The 24,516-nt window shown below is 31.8% G+C and overlaps 1 protein-coding gene across 3 annotated transcripts in view; it reads left to right on the top strand.

The window, feature by feature from the left end:
* Elk (Eag-like K[+] channel) overlaps window positions 1-24,516 on the top strand; it is a 162,035-nt gene that overhangs the window by 94,553 nt on the left and 42,966 nt on the right. For all 3 annotated transcript variants that reach the window (XM_036370035.2, XM_070108108.1, XM_036370034.2), the window contains 3 exons: window positions 5,032-5,142; window positions 6,998-7,117; window positions 13,153-13,290. In XM_036370035.2, the coding sequence (XP_036225928.2) occupies window positions 5,032-5,142; window positions 6,998-7,117; window positions 13,153-13,290 (369 nt within the window). The remainder of the gene's footprint in view (window positions 1-5,031; window positions 5,143-6,997; window positions 7,118-13,152; window positions 13,291-24,516) is intronic.

The raw sequence follows: 24,516 nt of genomic DNA, 5'->3' as shown, positions 1-24,516 counted from the left end.
CTTCTGCAGTTTCATGACCAAATTAAATACCCTGAAGCTTCGAATAGCCCAGCAAAATAAATGCAGTGAATACAAGTGTACGATGGATTTATATACGTGGATGTATGTGTGCATGGTGTTGGTGTTGTTTACGGGTTGGTTGCCTGGTGGCTATAAAAGCCACAATTGCGGCAACTTAGTTCGCCGCAATCAGTAGCAGATGCGACATGTTGGCGGAAGTGTATGTGTCCAGGTTCATTTTTCCCATAGCAAGGACAAACACACATATGCATACATATAGGTACTGGTGCGCTTTCAATTGCGGTATTACATATATTTGTATGAAAGTGCGCCTAGCAAGCAAAACTCGGTAAAATTTTAGATAGTTGGTGGCTTTGGAGCCTGATTTCAGCATTATTACTATTATCCATAGATGTGGGAGATTTTATCTGTAACAAAAGGTCATCCTTTGGCATTAATATGGTCTTCTACTCATTCAAAACTAGACACTTTATATCAAAATACTGTTAGAATATTTTTGGGACCATTTGTTTATTCATTCGAATTAAAATATTTATATTATAGCATACTTTTAAGATGTCGGTCAACTGTCTTACCAGAGCGCAAACCGAAAACCCTTCTTAAAGAGTTGTAGACATTTAAAAAGTCTGAATACCAGAAGTGTAGTATACTTTCGGGTGTAATTAAAAAGATTGTTTCATCCGTGAAGCGAACCTCAGTAAATTTTTTTTTTGAAATATTTGTGTTCAATGATAAATAAACAATTTTTTATTTAGAATCGAAAGTATTTAAGGAAAACAATAAAAAATCTGGTCAAACTGTGATTATTGTGTCTAAAACTTATATATAACAGAGTCTAAAAATTATATACTGAGTATATTTAGAATGGTGGGTACATTGAGTTCTCAAAAATATTTATTTATGCTGATCCTAATGAAAAACATGACTACTGGCTTCGAAATATCTGCGGAAATTAATTTTAAAGGGCATGCCTATTGTGACAGCCTAAAAATGCGATATTTTGCTAAGAAAAAAAAAAAAAAATTTGTAAGAAATGTTTTTGCATATTTTAAATATAGATAGTAAAATTTCGAATGATAAAATAAATATTTTTTGAGTTACATGCGATCTCATCATTAAAAATTTTACTATGTCACTATTCAAAGTTTTAACCTATTGAAATATGAAAAAATCGATTTTATATCTAAATTTCACAATAGGTGTGCTTCTTAAAGGTCAGTGATACGAAAACGGCATTTTTTTAAAATCCAGATAATATTTTTATATTTATTCATTATTTATAACAAATATTGTTCTAATAAAGTTTAAATATTACTCTTTACTTGCGTTTACTGGGCTCAAAAACTCTAACACATTTGCATAAACGCCATTCTATGCTGTTAGTATGCCCCTTTGCATATGCAACACTTTTTTGCGCCATGCGAATTTTATCCGCGTCGATGGAGCAACATTTTCTATATATCGGAGTTTTGCATGGATAAAGGCGCATACATTTATATGCATGCATGTATGTATGCGTTTGTCGCCGAATCAACGCATTTATCAATCATCACATAATCAACTTTCAACACAATTGTGGTCTTTTGTTGATTGTGAAAATTGCGTTTAATTAGTGACGCCATTTGCTGAAGTTTCACGCCCTGCTCGGCATGTTTCTTTGTCACTCATATCTATGGCGCTGCCATTAATTTGTTGCATTGAACTCTACCCAGTGCCCACATAAATATATATATATATATATATTCTATATAGATATATATATGTATACATATATATTTATTTGTATATTTATAGTTGTATTTAAAGATAACCGACCGGCATTAAGTCTCTGAGCACGCAACGTCTATTTTTCCCTGGCACAGTGTTGTTGTAGTATTTCGGTTGTCGCCCATCGTACGTTTTAGAACTGTTAATTAAGTTTCGCAAATATTTACTTATAACTTTCGGTCAACACTAACCTTCCCAAAAGCAAAGCTGTTTGCTACTTTAGTGCATGGGAGGTCATTGTTGTTGTTGTGGCTGTTTATATAACTCTTAGAAACACATATGGTATGTGGCAAAAATCCTTGTTTGTATGCATGTATATGTGTGAAAAACTATGGTTTTATTTAAGCTGACCTGAGGCTTTTGTGTGCTTACTTCTAAAAGTTGCCGATATTGGTTTTTGGCTTTTCGGATAGTATATGTTACCCTTATAGACTAGAAACACTCAGATACACATGTATACATATACACAAAATTTAGAAAATTAAACGAAGAGCAGTATATTATGTATGTGTGCATTAATTTTCGGCCCAATATTTCGTTCCTCTGACACGCCTATGCACACACATACATATGTAATATATAGTAATTGTTCTTCTTCTTTTATCTTCAAACTTTTTGTTTGTCTGGCGACTGATGAACTTTTAATTGGCATTTGTAACTTTTCTTGTAAAACAAATTGTAAAAAAAAAAAAAACCAGATGGGCTAAGATTAATCTTGACCAAGAATTATGTATGGTATACAAAAATAATTGAAAAAAAGAGTTTAGCTAGTTTTGTTCTTTTCTAAGTAGATGAATTGAAAATATTACTGAAGACTATATAATATATCATTAGAATGATTTTCTACGCTGTACATAAGGCTTTAAGTAAATTTTAAGGTTATCTGGGTCGTTCCAAACTCTTCTACTCATACCTTAATGACCCTCGTGGGCTCCAAAATTCGACTGTTCTAATTTTCCGGGAGTAGTAATGCTGCGGAAAGCAATGGCGCTATTTAGCTGGTTTTGTACATTCCGATAGCGCTTGGCTAATACTGAGCTCTTACAAGAATCTGTAGTTTGTGAGCGTTTTTGAGCCAAGCTTAGGCTAAAATCAGACTTTTTAGGTTCCTAGGCAAATCAGCTGCAAGTTTTGGTTGAATAGAAGCCTTTGAAACACAGTGATATTATTATTTGGTTTCATAGTTGGGCAATTTCTCACCATCTTAGTTTCTGACAGTATATTGGTCTAACAACATCGCATTCTCCCCACTCTTTTTGATCACACTCCAACCTAACCTAAAAATTATATTCTACCAGACTTATAGCTCCCCTCATCGTGCAGTCTTGACAATTTCGTACTGTTGTATGTACATGTTAGTTCTAGATTTTTTAAGCGTGACTGAATACAAGCTAGTCCCAGCTCAGTCGTTAAGTGTCGTACGTACTAATATGAATTTAACTATTTTGCTTAAAAGCAGTTAGCTTTTACTAAGATAACCTATAAAAAGAATAATCTTTGCTATTGTCATAAAAATATTTCTGTGAAAAATACTTGCAAAATCCTTTGTGCAATTTTAAAGCTTCTTATGTCTTTTACAAATTTACTGACAGCCTTCTCTCATACTTATGAGTCATATGAAAGCTTTTAGTTGTAGTTGAAAGCGCTTTTCATGAATTTCTAAGCATTTCATTTAATTTTGCTTTAGTTAGATATGTAGAAGTAAAATGAAAGAACATAAGAGAATAAGGGAACTTCGTGTAAGATTAACCGTGAAAACGTTTATGCACATCTCACATGGTTGTTGGTAAACAGACAATAAAGTAAAAGTTAACTAACCGAAACATAAGTATCATACCGATAGTAGTGGTGAGGCAAAGTGGAAGTAAAAGAGTAGACTTGTAGATTTTTGTATATGGACAATACACGGTATATTTATATAGATGTAGGTATTTATGGGATAAAAATATTTATTCCTTATCTGTTTATTAAACTATTAAGTTACAAATACCCTAAGGGGTTGTATATATTTCCAAATTAGAAAAAACGCTTTTTTTTGTGAATTTTATTGAATAACCACATTTAATTAGAAATAGTTGGCAAAAAGTCATATGAGAATGTTTTCAATACATTAATATTGTTAAACAAGTTAGTATTTTATATGGTATATATTAGCAAAGTGAGTTTCAGATTTCTCCAAAAATTATCGGGTCTAACTCAACTACAAAATTAGTTTTTTCCTTATTCTAAAATGAAAATAGGAAAAAATATTTTTCAATAAACCCATGCATAAAAGTTTCATTCTGAGTGTGGGGTCTTACTTTAGGGTAGTTTGGTTAAATTGAGATTACAATGATATAAGTATACCTTTACCACATTAGTTTTACACAAATATCTTAAATACTTGTTTGCTCAAATTGAAGTAGACTCTTTATAAACTAACATTTATATGTATACATAAATATTAAATACTCCTGAGTGGTACTTCAGCAGTTAAACTTAAAGTCCATTACTTTTCTATGTGTGCGTGGGTGTTGGCACAATGCATGTTTACCCACTTTTGTATGCTTCTTTGAGAGCTATAGACTGGCTTGGCTTATCTGCACGTTTTGACCAGCTGTTTGTAGATTTCTGATTTACAGCAAGCACTTGCTTCTTTAAATAGAAGATAAGCTTAATTTATTAAACACCAAAAACTTATGGAAGCTACTGCGCATTAGCAACATGCTCTAACTTATGCACGTATGTGTATACATACTATATCTGCTTACTTTCTGCACTTAATTTATTATTTACAGCGTTTTTATTTGGCTAGTACTTTATTTGAGCAAATTGAATGAAGTTTTTCAGAAACTTAAATTAATTGAGTTAAAATTCTCCGAGTTGCTATAACAGCATAGTATTATTTATTATATTAGGTATTAAGTTAAGTACAATGCACAAGAGTGTGTGACGTTCTCTTAAGCTTTTTAGTGTCCAAATTGATTATCACTTTGACTTTTATAAGCAGAAAAAGGCTAAAACAACAACAATGAAGATTTGCCACACTGTCAAATAAGTGCCAAAGTCAATAGTATCCTTTAATGCACAGCTGGACAGCAAACAATGCAAGTTGAAAGCTTTTTATTATCACAAACCCATTTACTTACTACTTACATACACGTTAGATATATATTTTTTAGAATTTTATCTAAAAAACCATTTTACTCGTCAAACATTTATTTACTCTCTTTTTCGCTCTTTGTTATTTTTTGTGCTTCACAGATTCAAATTTTGTGCTTGGCAATGCGCAGGCAAATGGCAATCCAATTGTTTATTGTTCGGATGGCTTCGTGGAGCTGACAAGATATTCGCGTGCGCAAATAATGCAAAAGGGTAAGTTTTAAAATGAAAAATGCATTAAAAAATAAGGAAATTTGTGATCGAAATATAAAATAAAATTTAATAAATTAAATAAGGATATATATTATATATATTTTTTTAAATGCGATTTGGTGGAAATTCTAATAAAAAGTAGCAACTAAGTGACATAATAGTATGCGAAAATCTTTAAACCAAAATATGTCCACTACGGTAGTTTAATAGAAAATATTATAATGGATAACTAATTATTTTTTTATTCTTTTTTATATGTATACATATTTATAATTAAGGTAGAAAGCCGAACTACTAAATTTATTAAAAAATGTCTCTTTTAGACTAACTTGACAAAATATTGAATAAAAAAAAGTATATTTTAGTAATAAAAATGAGACTTTTACCTTAATTCGTTGTAAACGTGTTTATTGCTTGGAGACTGATTTATAGTACAGTGCTACCACCTAGGCTGAGATCCATATTGCCTCAGTCCTCCCAAGTTTTGCTACAATCCAATTCATAGTTCTACAGATTTTTAAGTTCACAGACATTTGTTTGTCAAATTTTTTTACCATCTAGTTATTTTCCCTCGAGTTATGTAAATAATTGTAAATGAGCTAACAGGAGTTGAGAATAACCATCCAAGTACAGTTGTGTTATTTTTCTACTAGGTTTTGATTTTTCACATAACATCTTTCGCCAATGTACTTCAAATAAATACCTTTATCGTTCAAAGTCAAATCGTTGTTAGGAAAACTTTTTTATTTGAGAAACTATTTTTACGTAAATTGGCCTAGAGAATTGACCAAGGCATCACTACAATCTCCGAGTTTATTGTTCAGATCAAAATACTACAACATATAGCTCTTATACAAACTGATCGATCAAATTCAAGTCCTTCTATGGAAAACTGTTTTATTTGACAAGATATCTGTATGAGATTTGACATAAAGTAGTATCCCACAGATCGCTACAAGTTTTGAACAAAATGTTCAGATTGAACCACTATATCATATAGCTGCCATACAAACTGACCCATCAAAATCGAATTAATGACCTTTCCCTTTATATTTTAATGCTGAAAGAACTGCACCTGTGAAGTTTACGTATACTAAAGCTGTTATATTTATTTCGTTGTAACAGTGTTTTTGTTGTACTTCTCCACTGGTTCATCACCTCAGCCTTATTGAGTTAGTAACAATTGTCTGGTTTTATCATATGAAATAACTGATGAATATTTCGTAAACTAAATTATACCTTACCTATTCTTAGCTTTTATCCGCACTAGAGTTCTTTAGGTGCTTAAAGAAATTAACGGAATCAAGGAGAAAAGTTATGAAAGTTGGCAAACATATCGGTTGAATTTATTATCAGTATTAGTAGGGAAATTTCTTATTCAGCACAAATATAATTTAAATCAACACTTTTCCAATTTACTCTTTCATTTACTTCTCTTTTCCATGCTTTCGCACAAATCCATGTAATTTCACGGGCTTATTGCAATTACAAAAACAACAATGATCGTGTAAAATGCTGCCAATCAACAACACCGAAAACAATTCTACCCATTAAAATGCCAACAATGAACAAAAAACGACAAATACAAATACGAAACAAAAAACATCTACAACAACAACAAAAACAACTATAATGAAATTCAACAATATAAACATGAAAACTGCCTGCCAACCGGCTCATCACCGTGCTTGGCAACAATCCATCGGACAATGGTTGCCCAACTGCGCCCATCATCATTGTACATTGATGACGACTTCCATATTTGTTGTTGTTGTTGCTGGCTTGTGTCAATTTCGTTGGATGGCGGCGCGTTTCGACTACGACCACTCGTCGACTGCATTTATTGTGTCAACAGGATGTTCGTGCCATTTCCTGTACGGTCCGGAAACAAAAGACGAGCACAAACAGCAAATCGAAAAAAGTCTGATGAATAAGACCGAATTGAAATTGGAAGTTATTTTTTATAAAAAAGATGGTAAGTACACACTGTTATTGAAAACACTAATATTTCTTATGTATTTGAATCGTATACTTAAAAGCAAATAGAGTTGTTGTTGCAAGACTTTAACAGCGATGAATGCTTCTAATTAAAAAGTTTATGTGGAGCAAATTGCAAATAAATGACAAATATATACAAAGTGACCCAACAACAGTGCACTGGGTACGGCTTTAGCTCCTTACAAGGATTGAGCGCGGGGGAAAGTATTGTTGGGGTGAACGAGTCATTTGTATGTTGATATAATATTTGTATTTTTACTAGGAAATCCTTATACTAAAATACCAAATAGGAACATAATTTGAGACTTAGTATATTAAGGGGTTATGGCGCCACTGGTAAATCAAAATAACGCGTTTATTTTCGAATCTTTTCCGGAGGCATTTTATTGAATAAAAAATAAAAAATTTGTATACGGAATTTAATGTACATTCATTTTGAAAATTTTTGAAAAATTGAGAATTCCTTTGTCGATTTTCAGACACACCTCCAACAAAAGGTGTCTGGCGGTGAAAAAGATTTTGCTCCTTGAAATTATCTCTCCTTGAAATTATCTCAAATTCAAAAAAAAAAAAATATTACTACCGTAGATAAATACCACAATATTATTTGTTTGTTTAAAACGGGACACATGCCAATATCTAAGAAAGCCGTGTGAAAACTTCGGTCCTGTTTCGTAGACATTTCCTCACCGTTTACACCGTGTTAAATTATTATATTTACTGTATTTATATTTACTGCTCACAGGCTTGTTCTGTAAGCAACTGGCAGCGAAGTCAGCTGAGCTTGCTTCTATTAGTAGCTATTAGGATATACTACCAATCAAAATTTGCCTTCTTTTTGTGACAAAGTAGGTGCTTAAGCAAGAAATATATTTATATTCACAAATAGCCAAGCGGTTTAAAAATCACTGAAGTCTCTTTGGGTTTCATCGAAGATAGTGAAATAATGACTTGATCTATAGATATAAGGCACAAAAGAAAAAAAACAAATTTGCCTTAAGATAGTCAAATTTCAATCGTTAATATCTTGTAAACGGTTAGGTTTACGAAAAACTCGTTAAGAACCATGTTAGAGAGCATTGAATTTTCTACAAAATCTATAAAATGAGATAAATATTCAAGCAGTTGGAAGAGGGATATGAATATTTTTATCTGATAATAAGAAAAAAATTGGAAACCTATAGTCTGAGGACCTTTCCGTTACAATTAAGAGCTTATACTTGGGCAGCCTTTCTTATAAGTGTCTATCAACCAATTTTTCAGGATATGAAGCGAAAAAAACATAACATAACTTACACCCTTCCCTGCATAAGAAATAATACTAAGAAATAAAAACAATTTTCTTAGCCAAATTTTCCTTTAGTTAATTTTCAAACCCACAAGTGTCTATCATATCTATACCACAACCACTAGTTTGGTTATGAACCTATAAGATAAGACTTCGAATAGAAGTAGAATGAGAAGTGTATAATAACCACTTCTGCTTTTTAATATGAATATTTATTATCACCATCAAATATCTGTCAAATTTTTCAAATGAGTGAGCTTTTCACACTAACTATTTTTCACGGGATCTGTTGACTGTTAATAGGTTTCTCATTGCGAATATGGACAAATGTCTATTCTTCAAGTGATATACATACTATGCAGGTCAGAAAAGGTGTCTGTAGATAATAAATTATAATTACTATTAAATTATCTTTCTTAGTATTGTTATCATGAATGAAAGGAGCTTGGAAAAACTTATTTATTGGCTGCAATAATGCAAACATTTTTTGCAACCCATAATTTAACTTTCAAACAGTATTATCTAAAAAAATAATACCTTAAATGCACTTACTCTCACGTACATAATATGGTCCAAAACAAGCACACAGACCCCAAACAAGCACAAAAAAACAAAAATTTCAATAGTTTAGACTAAAAATTACGTTAAAATAAATTCTTACAATTGATTTATTAAGAGAAAACAATATGGTCTTTTCAGTTTGAAAAATGAGTCAGATAAAGCAAAGGCGCAGAAATGAGAATGAAAATCATGACCTGTGCGTTAGAATAGTTCGATTGTTCAAAATGAAAATAAAGGTATAAAAACCACTAAAGTTTTTTAGATAGTTACTAAAAATAAGGCAGACCTAACTTCTTGAAACTTTAGCAATAAAATTTTATTCACTTACCACAAATTAGTGAAACTTTTACGCCAAACATCAGACGCAATTTATGAATATTCAAGAATATGAAAAGGCAACAGCTTGCTACGATATTCTTGAGAACATAGCTGCTGCTAAAAGAAAAAAATAACATAACTCAACATTGAAGAGTTTTGAAAGTCTTGCTTGTAGACTTATTGTTGTAATTAAAATGCGAGCTTATGAATTCATGGTTTTAGAAACAAAGCCTCAATAAAGGAACATGCAATTTGGAATATGAAGAAAAAAAAGCAGCAGCTTCTTCTTCTTCTTCTTGCTTACGAAGTAAGGCGTCAGTTGTTCTTAAATAGACATGCATACATTTGTGGTGTTAACTCTACTTAAGCAGTTTTACCACTCAACATGTGCCTCTCTATGTATTCTAAACATAAATGTACACCGACATTCAGAATTGAAGCGGAAGTCATACAATTCAGCAGACAAAGTGTATATGCTAGCACAATAACTGTAAAAATTACAAAAAAGTTGAACAGAACTCAAAAGCAAGGCGACAAAAAGAGCAACAAGAAGCCAAAGGAATTATAGGAAAACATTGTCATCTAACGTAAGCCCACTCAGAAACTTATTCGAGTGACTTTTTATTGTCCCAGCAGTAGTTTGAGCAGAACAAAACATGTCGAGAGGTAGCAGGTCGAAATCAACTAACACAAGTGAATATATATACATACACATATTTTGGAAAAACATACCTACACCTAGCATATTACGCCCACTCAACTCCCACTGTGCGTAGTCGTTGGGGAGCATGCTGTGAGGATTTACGCAGCGCTGCGCATTTGTAACTGTAAGTGAGCAATTTGTTGTATTTGTTGGTGTGTGTGCACGTCTTTTGCTCGTATATACACGAGCAGCTGAAATTAAGGCACACACGTCACACTGCTGCTGCTGCCCATATCAGCGTGAATGACACAGACAACGTGGCGTATACGCAACTTTCTGCCGTTTCACACGTTCACAACAAAACGGACACGTATCCGCATTGGTAATAAATAAAATCATATGAATGTTAAGTTTATACGTAAATAGCATCATTTGAGTGCGTTTCGGCGTTTTGTTCGCCTTGACTTGACTTGAGCTGACGTTTGCTTTTCAATTCGTAAATGCTGCGCTGATAACAAATAACAGGAGTTGGCATTTTATTGGTTTTTAATGCGCGTTAAATCTTTTGGTTTTCTTTCAATGCTTCATTTGTGCTTTAAGGTCATTTATAGAATTTGATTTTGTTTGTTGAATACCAAACATTTTGTTTTTTTTTAGATAATTTTACGAGTGCCTTAAAGCTCAGATTTAAAATGTTCACTAAACATTTGTTAAATGATGCCAGATCGGCAAGTAAATTTATTGGAGAAATGTTCATTAAATTTGAGTTTGTTCTAAATTTAGTAATAATTTGAGCAGGATTACAACAAAGCCATATAATTCTTTAGCGTAAATCAACCTATTAAATGGGGCTGCCACCTGCAATTCGAGCTTACATGGCTGTTCGTAAATATATTTTATTCAAACTCTGTCATTTTTTTTGGCAAGCAAACGCCTATCCGTTTAATGAGTCCACGATAAAGGGTCTTGTAAAAGCTAAGTGACACTGATTTTTGGGTCTGTTCATCGGCAGCTATATTTTATTATATTTATTGTTCAATAAGTGGTAACTCCATAATCATGTATACGAGTATTATTTTTTAATTATCACATTTGTTTTTATATATTTTCTTAATCGAGTTGCGAGATAAATTTTATCATTTCTTCGGAACAGTCAGTTGATTTGTAACCTAGGCAAAATTTAGCTCATAATATATAATATTTTTTGGGGCTACAGGTATAAGATATTTGAAAGAATAATATTTGCTTTTTTCTCGATTAAAAATTACTGACTTTTTTAATCTAAAGACTTACGGAAGAACTCTAGCATCTTTTTTGAATATTTGTTCTATTTCAATCGCATTACCGATGCTCCGTTTAAAGTTGTTTTCAGAAAAATTTATATCCAGCGCTTCTTACATTTTTTCATTTTCCTTATCATCTTCAGCAAATCTACGAAAATCTAACTATTGTCTATGCAATTTCTATTAAAGCTATGTTCCAACCAACCTTACTGAATTTTTGCGCAATGTCTCTCTCCACTTGTCCTTCACACAACCATTCACACCCACACACGCTTAAAGTGTTCACAGTCGCTTGAATGCGCGCTCAAGCAGTAAGGTCTCATTAAATTAACTATATAATTTTTCTATACTCACACACACATACTAGTGTAAATGAGCATTTTCGTTATACTCGTATACACTGTATATGTATGTGCACAAGATCAAAAAGTGTGTCAAATTGATAAGCACATAAGCAAATGCATGTCATTAAGAGTGTAGGCACACATTTCAAAAGCTATTTCGCTCGAAGACTTTGCGAAGCGTTGCGCGTGTCACAAAGCATATAATAACAATGTAAGTAGATGAAGAGCAAAGAGATAAAAGTAAAATATATGTTGTAAGAAGTATGTATGTTTGTGGAACACGTAATTTAGTCCTCGTTGCGCCTGTTAGTATGCTATAAGTTTCTATTTTGTGCAGCACTGATTGGTCTAGTCTAAGTCTGGAGCGATTTTTTGATTAATTTGTGTGAGGAATACAGCTTTTTGGTGTCTAATGGATACTTGTTAGCATCCCGTACGTGTGCTCGTAAGCTTCAATGGTGTAAGTGATGTGGTGGCTATCATATTTAAGATATTTAAAAGAGCTCTTTAAGTGATACCTAAAGTGCGGATAATGAAACATTTTAAGCACAATAAATAATTCATAATTTTTTAGAATAAATTGTAATAATTACCTTATCTTGATTTGAGCAGCTAATCTCGCATTTTCGGTTTCTTTACTTCCCGGTTAGGCAAGGCCGAAAATATTTTATTTTATAATCTCGAATATTTTTTTTCACATTTCATATTAAAATTGGAATTAAAAATTAAAAATTAAATTTTTGATCCTAAGTTTTTATACCTTGAACAATATAGCCTGTTCAAGGTTCGCCACGAAGTATGAAACACCCAACAGGAATCGTAGGGTTTCCGATAAAGTATATACATAAATGATCATCGTGACAAGCTAAGTCGATTTAGCAATGTCCATCTGTCTGTTCGTCCGTCCGTATGTATACGAGATAGTCTCTCAGTTTTTAAGATATCGATTTGAAATTTTGCACCCGTCCTTTTCTCATGAAGAAACTGGTCGTTTGTTAGAGCGACGGATTTCGGACCACTATAGCATATAGCTGCCATACAAACTGAATGATCGGTATCAAGTGTTTGTATAGAAAAAATTTTCATTTGAAGAGATATCTTCACGAAATTTGACAGGGATTATTGCCTAAAAAATTATGCAATCTTCGCAGAAATTGTTCAGATTGGATCACTATAGCATATAGCTGGCATACAAGCTGATGGTTTTTCTTCTATTTGTGTAGGGTATTATTGCTTGGGAGCAACCGAAGTGAACGTTTTTTCTAGTTTTGTTAAAAAACACTGTAATGCTTGTTTTAAGTGTTATGAAATTTCCACTTTAACTGTTATCTTAAAGTATAATTTAAAGCTTCACCAGCAAAATCTACGCTACCGTGCATAAGTAAATATGGATTACGTATACGCCATGTCAACGACAGATTCGATCAACAAGTAATTCCCAGCTTACCGTTTTGCTCATTTTTCCGCTTTTTGACTTTGAGTCTTTCAACACGCACACGCACATATATGCTTATATGTACTTCGTTCATTTATGCAAATAAGCTAATTTCACTTCTTCACCTTTCTTCTTTGCAGGTTCACCGTTTTGGTGTCTCTTTGACATTGTGCCAATTAAGAACGAGAAACGGGATGTGGTGCTCTTTTTGGCATCACACAAGGATATTACACATACAAAAATGTTGGAGATGAATGTAAATGAAGAATGTGATAGCGGTAAGTTGACTAAGCGAAATATAAGAGTAGATGTTTGTGTAGAAATAATTATAAAAATGCTTTGATATATTTTGATTTAATGAAGGATATGACTTTTGTAAAATTTAAAAATATTTTTGAATGTTGTGAATTAAAAAGTTTTCTACATAAATGTTTTGATATAAATTTACCGAAGCACTTTGTGTAAAATTTTTTTGTTTTGTGAAAGATGTCATACCTTTTGCTACATATGTAAAATCATAATATTTGCAGCTGATGCCATTTCAAACTATAATTTAATGCTTTTATAATTAAAAGGTGTGCATAATAAGTGGCAAAAACAAAAAAAAAAAAAATTACAGCAATTATTTGAGGTTACGATTTACTAATGAGCCTGTAAAGAAATGATGTTTTTATGTCCTTTTTAAAACTTAATGCCTGGTGTTTAATTATATATATTTACTTAAAGCAAGGTAAATAGCCTAGTACATATCTTTATATCTCTCAAATCAGGAACCGTTTGTTTTTTAAACAGAAAACAAATCAGTAAGCTATAACATTTCTCTCAGTGTCTTTACGCAGATTTTGCCAAAATTCCTTGAATCATGAATTTTTAAATTGGTTTCCTTATTAATTACTTTTTGGGTCAAAAAGATTTCGCAAGTTTAGTGTTTTATATTGTATATATTGCGTCCATATAACTATATTCGTGGGGTCTTTTTTTAATGTGAAAGTTATTTAACAAAACATATATCATAATACTATTCAGATTATTGCCCATCTGAATCTATAATATCTTCCAATCTTTCTAAAAATTCGTGCATTCCGTCCCAAAAGTACTACTCCTGCTTTGTGTACCCTATTAATGGTTTCCCTCGGTTTTTGAAGCTCAGAATACAGCACGCCCTTTCCAAGCATTACCTTGGCGTCGTGAATATTCAGTTTTGTCATGAATTTGACAGGAATAACACGCACAAGAACAATTGCTATCCAATGCATGTTCGGAGCATTGGAATATTGGAATAATGGAATAATATTGAAGCTACGCCATCTCTTGAAAAACCGCAAGAATATAGTTATAGATCTAATATGATGTTAAATAACTGCACTTAGTCACCTCTGATGTACTATAAAACAAAAAAATTATAAACACCTGAAAAATTGTGCTATAAAATAATATAAAATTTATTTCATATTAGCGTGTATTAAAAAAATTATGAAAGCAATAGCTTGAAATGGCAACTAATGTACTAACACAAGCGCACACATGCATGCAAAACTTAGAATAATAACTCAAATAGTTTTTATAATATTTTTGCAAGAGTATACAATTAAGCCATTAAGCATCTGCACGTACACAAAAACCACGAGAGTAAACAGTAAGCAATTAACGACTTTTTTTTGAAGTCGAAATTTTTTTTGTTGTGATTTTCTACTTAAAAATAAGCTACCACCACAATAAAAGAAAATTAGCTTAGAACCTGAGCAACAGCTACTTGGCAAATAGTACTCTAATACTCGGCAATTATAATTTTCCACAAAATGTGCCTTAATCAGAAGCCATTGTTGAACGACTTAAGTTGGAGCTTTCGTCCTTTCAACGCTTTTTTTGATTTTCCCACACTCTTTCCTTCGATTTTTAAATTTCATTTGCATACTTATATTCGCGCTTCAATTCATAACGTCGTACTTCTTGGCTCCATTTTGAGTTTTTACTATAGCGTTATAATTCTGGCTCGTTACTTCCGGCACTGGCTGTGCTATAAATAACCGCAATCCAAGCATTTTTACGCGGAATGCTGGTGGCGTTATTTAAATAGCTGCCATTTCCACACTTGCTGGCTGGTGAAAGGATATCTATCTATATCTATATATATTTTTCGTGTTTTTTTCGAAAATCTCATTTTTTCCTTTCCGCCGGTATTATTTGCGGTTTTCACGGAGCGTTTAAAGGGCACACACTTGAGTACAAGCGCTGAACTGGTGAGCCGTATATTTTCAGTTCAGTGACTTAACTGTTGCCAATTTTTGTTATTGTTATATTTTTTGGTTTATATATTTTTTACTTTTGATACTCTGTAGAGTTTTTGTGGCGGTACAAATATGCAGGCTGAAGTAAATTGCCTTGAAAACTTTGAGGAGAATTGAGAATATACATACTCTATAAAATTGTCATTTAATTTGATATGTTTTTTTCTTAATTATAAAGGAAAATTTTGCATAAGAAGTTTTTTCAGTGGAAGGTGTTAAATTGTTTCAAACTATTATATTATATTTCTGTTAACTTAAAATGGAACTAAAGATAGTTTATATAATTGTTTGCTATTAAGCGTGTGTTAATCTGTTCAAATATATCACTAATTGAGCTAGTTTTTTTTAAATTAGGGTAGTAATTGAGCTCAATTTATCATAACAAAGCAATATTGCCAAGTAGTTGAGTCAATTAGTAATATACAATACGTTAAAAGTCTTAGTTAAAATTTGATAACTGGATAATTAACTAATTAGTGCCGTAATTCAGACTGATCAATTAACCAAGGCAATTAAGAAAGTATAAAATCTACAATTGGCAATGAATAAAAAATTATAGTGACTAATTTTGAATTTACTTGTATAAAAATATTAAACCTAGTGTGACAACCTAAAATACCCAAAAAAATGCCGATTTGTGGGAGTTAATCGGAAATTTATATATAATTGAAGCAATTCAAGCATATTTGAAAATTGTATTGCAGTTTCAAGAGGAATGCGTTTACAGCTAAACTGATGGAGCTGATTGAACTGACCAAATACATTTTAGAAAGCTGTAACTTAAAAACTACTTGAGTTATCGACTTAAAAATATGTTATGGTATTTTTAAAAGCTTAGACTATCGGAATATGCAAACATTAAAATTTTTTTTTTTTAATTTTACACTAGGTTAATTGTTGAATTTAGTCTGGCTTTAAAAAATAATATTAACCTATTTCATTTGATTAAAATTCGTACTTTTCATTTGGAGCTCTTAAAAAGATTATATTAAGTTAATTTGGTCGCGATTGGCGCTGGAAAATTATTGCAATTGGCTTTGCTTCTATATAAGACAAATAAATCTATTATGATCTGTGCTTTAATGATTGATTGTTGTTGCCCAAAATGAGCCGATATAATGCAGAAATTTTGTTTAATTAATTTTTTTATTTGTTACTGTTTTTATTACAAAAATAATTTTGCTGATATTAAAATATTTTGAATTTAATTTCTAGCAGTCGAGCAATTAATTTGCATTTGGATACTTAGTATAATTAATTATTTAGACCAGTTTATTTATTTTAATTTATTCAGTGTTGTATATAATTGCAATGTATATGTATATCCTCTGATGCATCAGCACTTATTTAAGGTCGAATCATGCATGTGTATTCATTTTCGTACTCATATACGTGTATGTATACGTATATAATGCAGCATTTATGTACTCGTATATTAATGCGATTCTTTGATTAAAATTTGTAAAGGATAAAGTTCGTTTGCTCTCACGAAAGCAATTAACTTAAATTGAACTTCTGCTGAACACTCAATAATTATGCGTACGAGGGTAATTGAAAATACATGTGAAGGAAAAATAAAATATTATTTATGTTATTATCATATTGTGGGTATTAAAACAAAACTTATAAGAAGAAAATATTTAATAATTTAACTTTTTATTAAACAAAATTTGTATTTAAGAATGCACGGTTTATAGTTTTATTACAAAATATGACACTTTCAATAAAGGATATAATATAAGGGATATAATCATAAGTGTAGATAATAATTTGAAGTGTAACTCGAAATTTTAAATATGGTTAGTGTAATAACCTCTTAGTATATATACAAGTATAATTATTTATACATTTAAATTGTATATATACCCAGTGATTCTTTTCCTTTAGTCCATGCACTTCGTGTACTATCCTCGTAACACCTTCGACACATAAAACAAATATTTGCACGCTTCACGCAATCTTCTGTAAATTTGCCCTTCTGCCTATTTCTAATATTATAATGGGTTTGCTTTCACTTCACATTCAAACCTTTTTATTGACAGCAGTCAATGCTCGTATGGTTAATTGCACATCAAAGTTAATTTGTGAGTGTAAGTATTACACATACTACTCGTATATACATATGTGTGGTTTATTTACACTTCTATCTTTCATCTAGTTAATTATACAAAGATTATTTGTTTAGTAAATAACAATATGTTTCAAAGCTCGAATTACCACAATTTAACAAGAGGCTTAAAGGCAAATAAATATTATGCTCTTGCAATAATTATTGACTTTGAAGGTGATTACTGTTGATGGATATGATATTAAATAGAAACTGGTGTATATAATAAGAGTGAAAAGCGTCTAAGTTAGCAAGGAAACTGTGAGGAGGAGGACATACATATATTCTAGTTATGGATGTATATGAAGAAAATTAGCATTTGTTGCCGAAAAAAAGTATAAATAGATGTTGGCTCACAATTCTGTACATCAACAGAAATCACTGACCCTTAGATTCTAACGCACAACAATAACTAACTTCTTCCGAGTAACTAAGGACGTGTGTAAAAATTCATAGCGATATCTCAAAATCTGAGGTACTAGTTGGCGTATATACAGACATATGGACATGGCTAATTCAACTCTGCTCAACACGCTGATCAATTATATACATATATGTTGTATGTATTGTATTTATATAGGGTCTCTGACATTCTCCTCTGCGTTTCGAAAACTTCGTGTCAAACTTAATATACCCTGTTCATACAAGTATATATATCCCTTGCAACCGCGCGGTCTATTTGAACCCAAATCATTATTTATAAATAAGTTATGTAGGTATAACATTTAATCATTTAATCAGTATGCCATTAGTAAGTTTGAATTAATGACAAAAACTGCTAAAAACCTTTGTCAACACATAGTAGCTTGTGATATGGCTCCCTGAATAATGTACACTCTATTTTGGTCTAAACAATAGCTTTATAAAGTAACACTAACCCACGATACACTGCGTGTGAACCCTCATCAATAAGCTGGTCAATAATCTGCCAGCACACGTACATGTATGGCCACTTCCTCAATTATGCAGGCAATCGCACACATTCCACCCTTCGATGAATTCAACACTAATAATGTTGCATATACGCCCGTGCATATCAGGCGGATTAGCGCAGTACATAGATGGATGAGCGATTGTTTTGATAAGGCCGATGATGAATGTGGCAAATGAACGAAATATGCTTTAACAGCATTGCCGAACTACCGTTGCGTGAGTACACAGTGCGAATATGTGGCGCAGAGCGCTGCTAATGAATGCACGTGTACGCCTAACCAGCACCTATGGAGGCGTTGACAAGTCGATTTACGCACATCTAACGCTGAAGATGCATATAACCTTCAGCTGGTTACTTGATTGATAGTGTAGTTAGTGCGTGCCTTCTGCTAGGGGTTACTAATTCGTTGATTAAATTTATTTCGCACGGGTTTTAGAGTGAATAATTAAACCAACTTTAAATTGAAATTTAGTATAAATTATAAATTTCAACAATATTTAGTTCATCGCTTTAGCTCGCCACTCTCATGTTACATTACGAAAATATAAATTTAAAATTCCATAAAATTCTTAACTTAATAGCAAATAAATTCGAGAGCAAAACTTTGCACAAATGGTGTCTCTAAAGTGCCCCATCGCATGTTTAAAAATATTCGAAATCTGACCATAAGTTTTCAGGTCCCTAGATACCGAATGTGTGTATTTCAGTGCGTATTGCTGTTTCTTTTACCGAAAATATCAGCAGAACTGTAAGCTATATTATTGAAATATAGAGATATTCATTTTCTGATAATAATGTGTCCTTGTGTCAAAATTGGATAAAATCAGGCCAATACTTCAACTAACCCCTATATACCTCCAGTATATAATATAGTTTAATGATGAAATTGTGTGGAATCGGTGCACAAAATACCCAGCTCTCATATATAATACTATATAAAGTAATTTTTGTTACTAGACTAACTTTCACTACTTATGATAGGCTACAATATAGTATCTTAATAATTTCACCTCAGTGTACTAAATGTATATTTAACATTATTTTGATGACCGCCAATAAAATGTTAAATCGTTTTTAAAGCACCAGCTGAGTAAAATCCCAACCACAATAACCGTGAATCAGCTTATTAACTAGCAGGTGAAATATACCCAAATATATTAGCTTCGGTTTAGTGAGCACTATAAAAAGCCAGCAACAACAATAATAACACACACTAAATCAAAATCGACCAACATGCCACCGCCAGCTTAAAGGCGACTAAACTCGAATAAATTTATAACACAAAACAGGGAAAGTATTTACGGTCGGGCATTGACTGGCTGACCAAATGACAGCCACTGTGTGTCATACCTGTGTGTACATGAAAAAAATCTGTTTTATAACTTGTGCCTTACCGCTGCAGTGGCTCAGCTGTGGTGGCTGTCATTGACCGCAAGCAATCAGCTGGAGCAGACGACAGCCGCAGAGCGGTATTTGGCGGCTTGCGGCTTTCATTTAACTTTGCGTTATTTACGGTGAACTTGGCAAATATTTTTGCTAAAGCTGTTAATAAAAGATGCATGAGTGTGTGTCTCATATTTACTGGAAAAGTCGTAAACATTTATTTTGAAAATTGAGACAAAAGTGCGTTTGCATGAAAGTCATAGAAATAATGTAATAAAAGAAATATTATAGAAATGCGTTAAATTGTCAGAATTTAAATTTTTTCGATGACTTTTTGCATAAATTCATCGGCATATCATATATAATATTTTATATTTTTGTTCTCTATGCAGATATTTATGGATTTCTGTGTGTGTTTTGTGATGGTGATACGTTTATATTCTATTCATTGCATTTTATTTACATTTTAATGTTTGGCATTTCGTACACTTCTTCTTCTTCTTCTATCAGCTGCATGTGCTTGCCAGTTGATGTATTATTAATTTTTATTCCCTGTAGAAGTTTGTGCCTTTGGAGTGTTGGTGACATGCAGATACTACAAATGTCTATTTTGATCTCCGTGTTTGTTTTGACTATCTTTCCCATATATCCGGTTGATTGATTGAATTAAATTTGAAACCATAAAATGTGTAGCATCAATTGAGTTTATGGTCTTAACTGGATTTTGAGGGGAAACATAATTTATGAAATGAAATATCTGTACACAAAAAGAAGCAGAATATGTAGATTTGAATTGCTTATATATTTTTTAAATAAAAAGTTATGAGCTAGCGGAAAGCGTGAAATAATGTATTTTATTTTTCAGTTATATTATTGCTGACTGCTTTCCTTTTAAATTAAAATTTCAACTGTATTTCCTTATGAAAGAAATTTAACGATTTTTCAAACACGTAAATTGATAGCCAATATTTTCTAATAACAGATTTTTTGGTACATAATACTATCTAACATATCAACACTATAATCAAATATCAGTTGTTGTACACAATTTTACAACTAAACTAACTCAGATTTGGAAATATAGTAACTTTCAAAATTTCTTGACTTGTGTCACATTTTTTAAAAATATACCAAAGCAGGCAACTTGAAATCTTAAAATGTATTAAGAATGGATTAAGATTGAATTTTGGTTCAAGCAAAAGCAAAATCCAACTCAAGAGCGCGTCTTTACTCTAAAACTTCTATGTTAACTTTTTTATTTGATAATATATCTGCTCGAAATGTAGCAAGGACAATGGAATCAAAGACGATATGTTTCATATCGGACAATTATAATATGCAGCTACCATACAACCGATCCAAATCAAGATAAAGAACGTATTGTCCTCATTTATGTCACAAGGAAGGCACTTGTGAAGAAATTTCTAGTTTCGTAGCAAGCGACGTTAACATTTCTTCTAGTTTTATTACATTTCATTAAATGAAACTTTTTTTAAATTGGCAGAATGTACAGTTCAGACAGAATAATTTACAAAAACGTTGCCTATATTTAGGCTGATGGTGCAAAAATAATTGATCAATACAGATATATATTTTTTCTAAACTAGTTGTTTCAAAGTTTTCTTATAGCTTGCTAAAACCCCCTTTTTCACTTTGGTTCATGGAATGAATATATAGTTTTTTATAAGAAAAAATTTGGGCTCTCTTTTGCGGAAATAAAGTTGTGGTATCAGAAATTCGTTCTACATTTCGATTGAATAACTAGCGCTCCAAATCAGTCAGATCCCAAGTATCTGTAGAAGTATGTATAAATGTGAATAACAACTGCTTCGAGCAGCAACATCTTCACCTTTCATACGAAAAGATTTGTGCCTTCAAAGCATTAAAATGCCATAAAGCCTTAAAAAGAGAATATGAATATTTTGTGAAATCCAAAACCAAATCAGATATTTTATCAAATTAAGCGAAATCACAGCAACATACCTCGCACTTAAGTACTGAAAACGTTCAACTGTAAAATAAATATGTTTTTAACGTGAAACATTTATAAACTTTATTACGCACTGCAACGATTGACGATTACGCTTGAAATGAAGATTACCCTGCATTTAAGAAGATTGCGGAAATAATTGACAGAATAAAGCTCAAAAGCGCCGGGAGAGCGCAAAATAATTATTGAATTTGTATATATGTATATATGATATACACACATACAAGCAAATAAGTGAGCGTGTAGCTGGTTTTTGTTGTTGTGATTTTACACGCAATATGCTTGTAATGAAGTGGAAAATACTTTATGAGCTTGCTCTACAAAATGCGTATAGGTATGTATGTGTATATGTATTAGGGTGTCCGTTATATCCCAAATCGATTTTCGACTCTCTAAATGCCTAAAAAAATTTATAAAACCCATTTGAGCTCTTAATATTGATAATAGCCCGTGCCACAAAGCCGATTCATTTCCCATTTAAATAACATAGGGTTTTTCGTACTTTTTGCAATTAATTTTTTTTTGCAAAGCCAGTTAAGACGTTGCTGCGGCATCGAATTATTTTTATAGGAAATGGAACGTTCTACAAAAACTTTCTGGGACATTTTTCAAAAAATCCACTTGTGTCAAAGTTATTCAAGGTCAAAGTTGAAGTAAAAAGTGTATTGTATTCATATAGTACTGCATGTCGTATGAGTAATATAGAATTTATAAAGCACTTGCATGAATGCTCAAGTCGTTTGGTGTATAACATTAACTGAGTAGAACTTTTAAACGAAAGATTTTATGAAAAAAAAACTATTAAGACCTTTTTTTTATAGAGCAATGAGCAATAAATTTGATATTAGAATATCACTTTTTAAAAGCTGTAAATTTTATTTTTTAATACAAAATATTAAGAAATGGCATGTTATAAACATGAGAAAAGAAAATTAATTTAGGCATCGTCTAAATTAAAAATAAAGAGCTTGTTTACGTTGTGCCCTTATTTTTAGGGCTAAAACTATAACTTCAGGGGGCGTTTGCAAAAAAACAATCAACTTGGGAAATAACGGACACCCTAATATGTTTGTGTGGGGATGTTTGTGTGTATATGTAAGCGTAAAACGACAATTCACGCTCCATTCGCAGCCATAGAAAAGCGGATGTCATGTGTAATTAATTACTACCAGTTGCTGGCAATGTTTCAGAAGAATATGGCATTGGCACTGTGTGTTATTAATTATTCAGAAGAACAAATTCACTTGAGCACAGTATTAGTATATGCGCGTGAACATAATCTTTAATTACAGGCAGCATAGGCTATGAAAACTCATATGTAGATACACATACACATGTGCATATATATATATATATGTGTTGAAGCACATCGATGAATTCCAATGTTGTTCTTAATTATACTGAACGATTGAGCTCAATCATGAAGCTATAATTATTTTATTGATATTTGAGTGAAGCGAAAATTTACAGTTATTTTAAAAAAGCATAAATATGCAACACCATATTTATATATATCGTAATATAATAAAAGCTTGAACATTTTTTGACATTTTTTTGCAAAATATTTTCGACAAAAAAAAATAAAAAATAAAGAAGGTCATCCTAGAAATGATTGTTGATTTAAATAATAATTGAAGCTGAAACTATAATACATTTCTCAAAACCTATATAAATCTACTAACAGCCATCTGTTGGGAACGCGCCGTTGTATTAAAAAATATAAATAAATTATTTTCAGTTAAAGAGTAATTTTCGAAGATTATATCGAGAAAAATCTAAATGACCCACAAGAGTGACTCCAAAGGGGTACTCCTGGTATGAAATTTAAAAAAAAATTATAATTTGTATCTTTAAAAATAATTTTCACAAAAAAATAATTTTTTTCCCCCTTTTAGTATCCGTTGTTAATTGTTTAATTCATTAAACGTCGCTTATTCAAATTTGATTGAGTTAACTTTCAACATGATTAGTTAAGTTTCAACATGATTTTTTTGCTTTTTAACTGTTGCCCTTACGCTTCTATCAAACAAAACAAATCATCGCTTGTTTTGTATTTTGATATTTGATTTAAACCTTTCACCAACAGCAATTTACGGATTGAAAGCGACAACCGCGGGCATACTGCAAATACTGTTACACAGATACAAACACGCACACATACACGGCGCTCGATTACAAAATATTTTTCATGCAACTAAGCATGCAGACTTGTCTACTACCGAGAGAAGAAATAATGGAAAAATGTTAATTTTCTTAAGACACTCAGCCTTCAACCGAACGGTTTTCCACCCAACCTCTTAAAGCCGCAAATTGTTTGAATTAAAATCCAATTTGTTTGCATACAAACAACTTATCAGGCCCTTAAAGAAATAACTGCAATGAAAATGACCTCTGAATTTTCGGCATTATAAAAAACTCAACGAAAGGGATAAATTAAATTGTGGGTCTTATTTGTTACCAATGAGCCTTGGGCGGGTTGACTTTTGCGTTAATTTTGGAAGAAGGTCTTTATTCTTGTAGGTCGCGAAACTTCTTTGCTATCAAGGCAGACAATTTAATTTATTTAATTTATTGCGGGGCTCAGTGCTGTTATGATGATTAATTCAAGGCATAGCATTACAAATATTACAGAAACAAAAGCTGTTAAATATGGTGTTAAGTGCGAATGATTTGTTTTTTAATAATATTGTATACAATTATTTATTGTGTTAAATTTTTATTCATCTTCCATGGCTTTGTGTAATTAATCATTTAATTTTGTCTTAACTAAATTTTGGGAAAATTTTTCTGTACAGGCGTGCA

Source organism: Bactrocera oleae, chromosome 4, assembly GCF_042242935.1.
Source record: "Bactrocera oleae isolate idBacOlea1 chromosome 4, idBacOlea1, whole genome shotgun sequence".
NCBI lineage: Eukaryota > Metazoa > Arthropoda > Insecta > Diptera > Tephritidae > Bactrocera > Bactrocera oleae.
The sequence above is the reverse complement of the archived record's forward strand: the minus strand, read 5'-3'. Positions and strand labels throughout refer to the sequence as shown.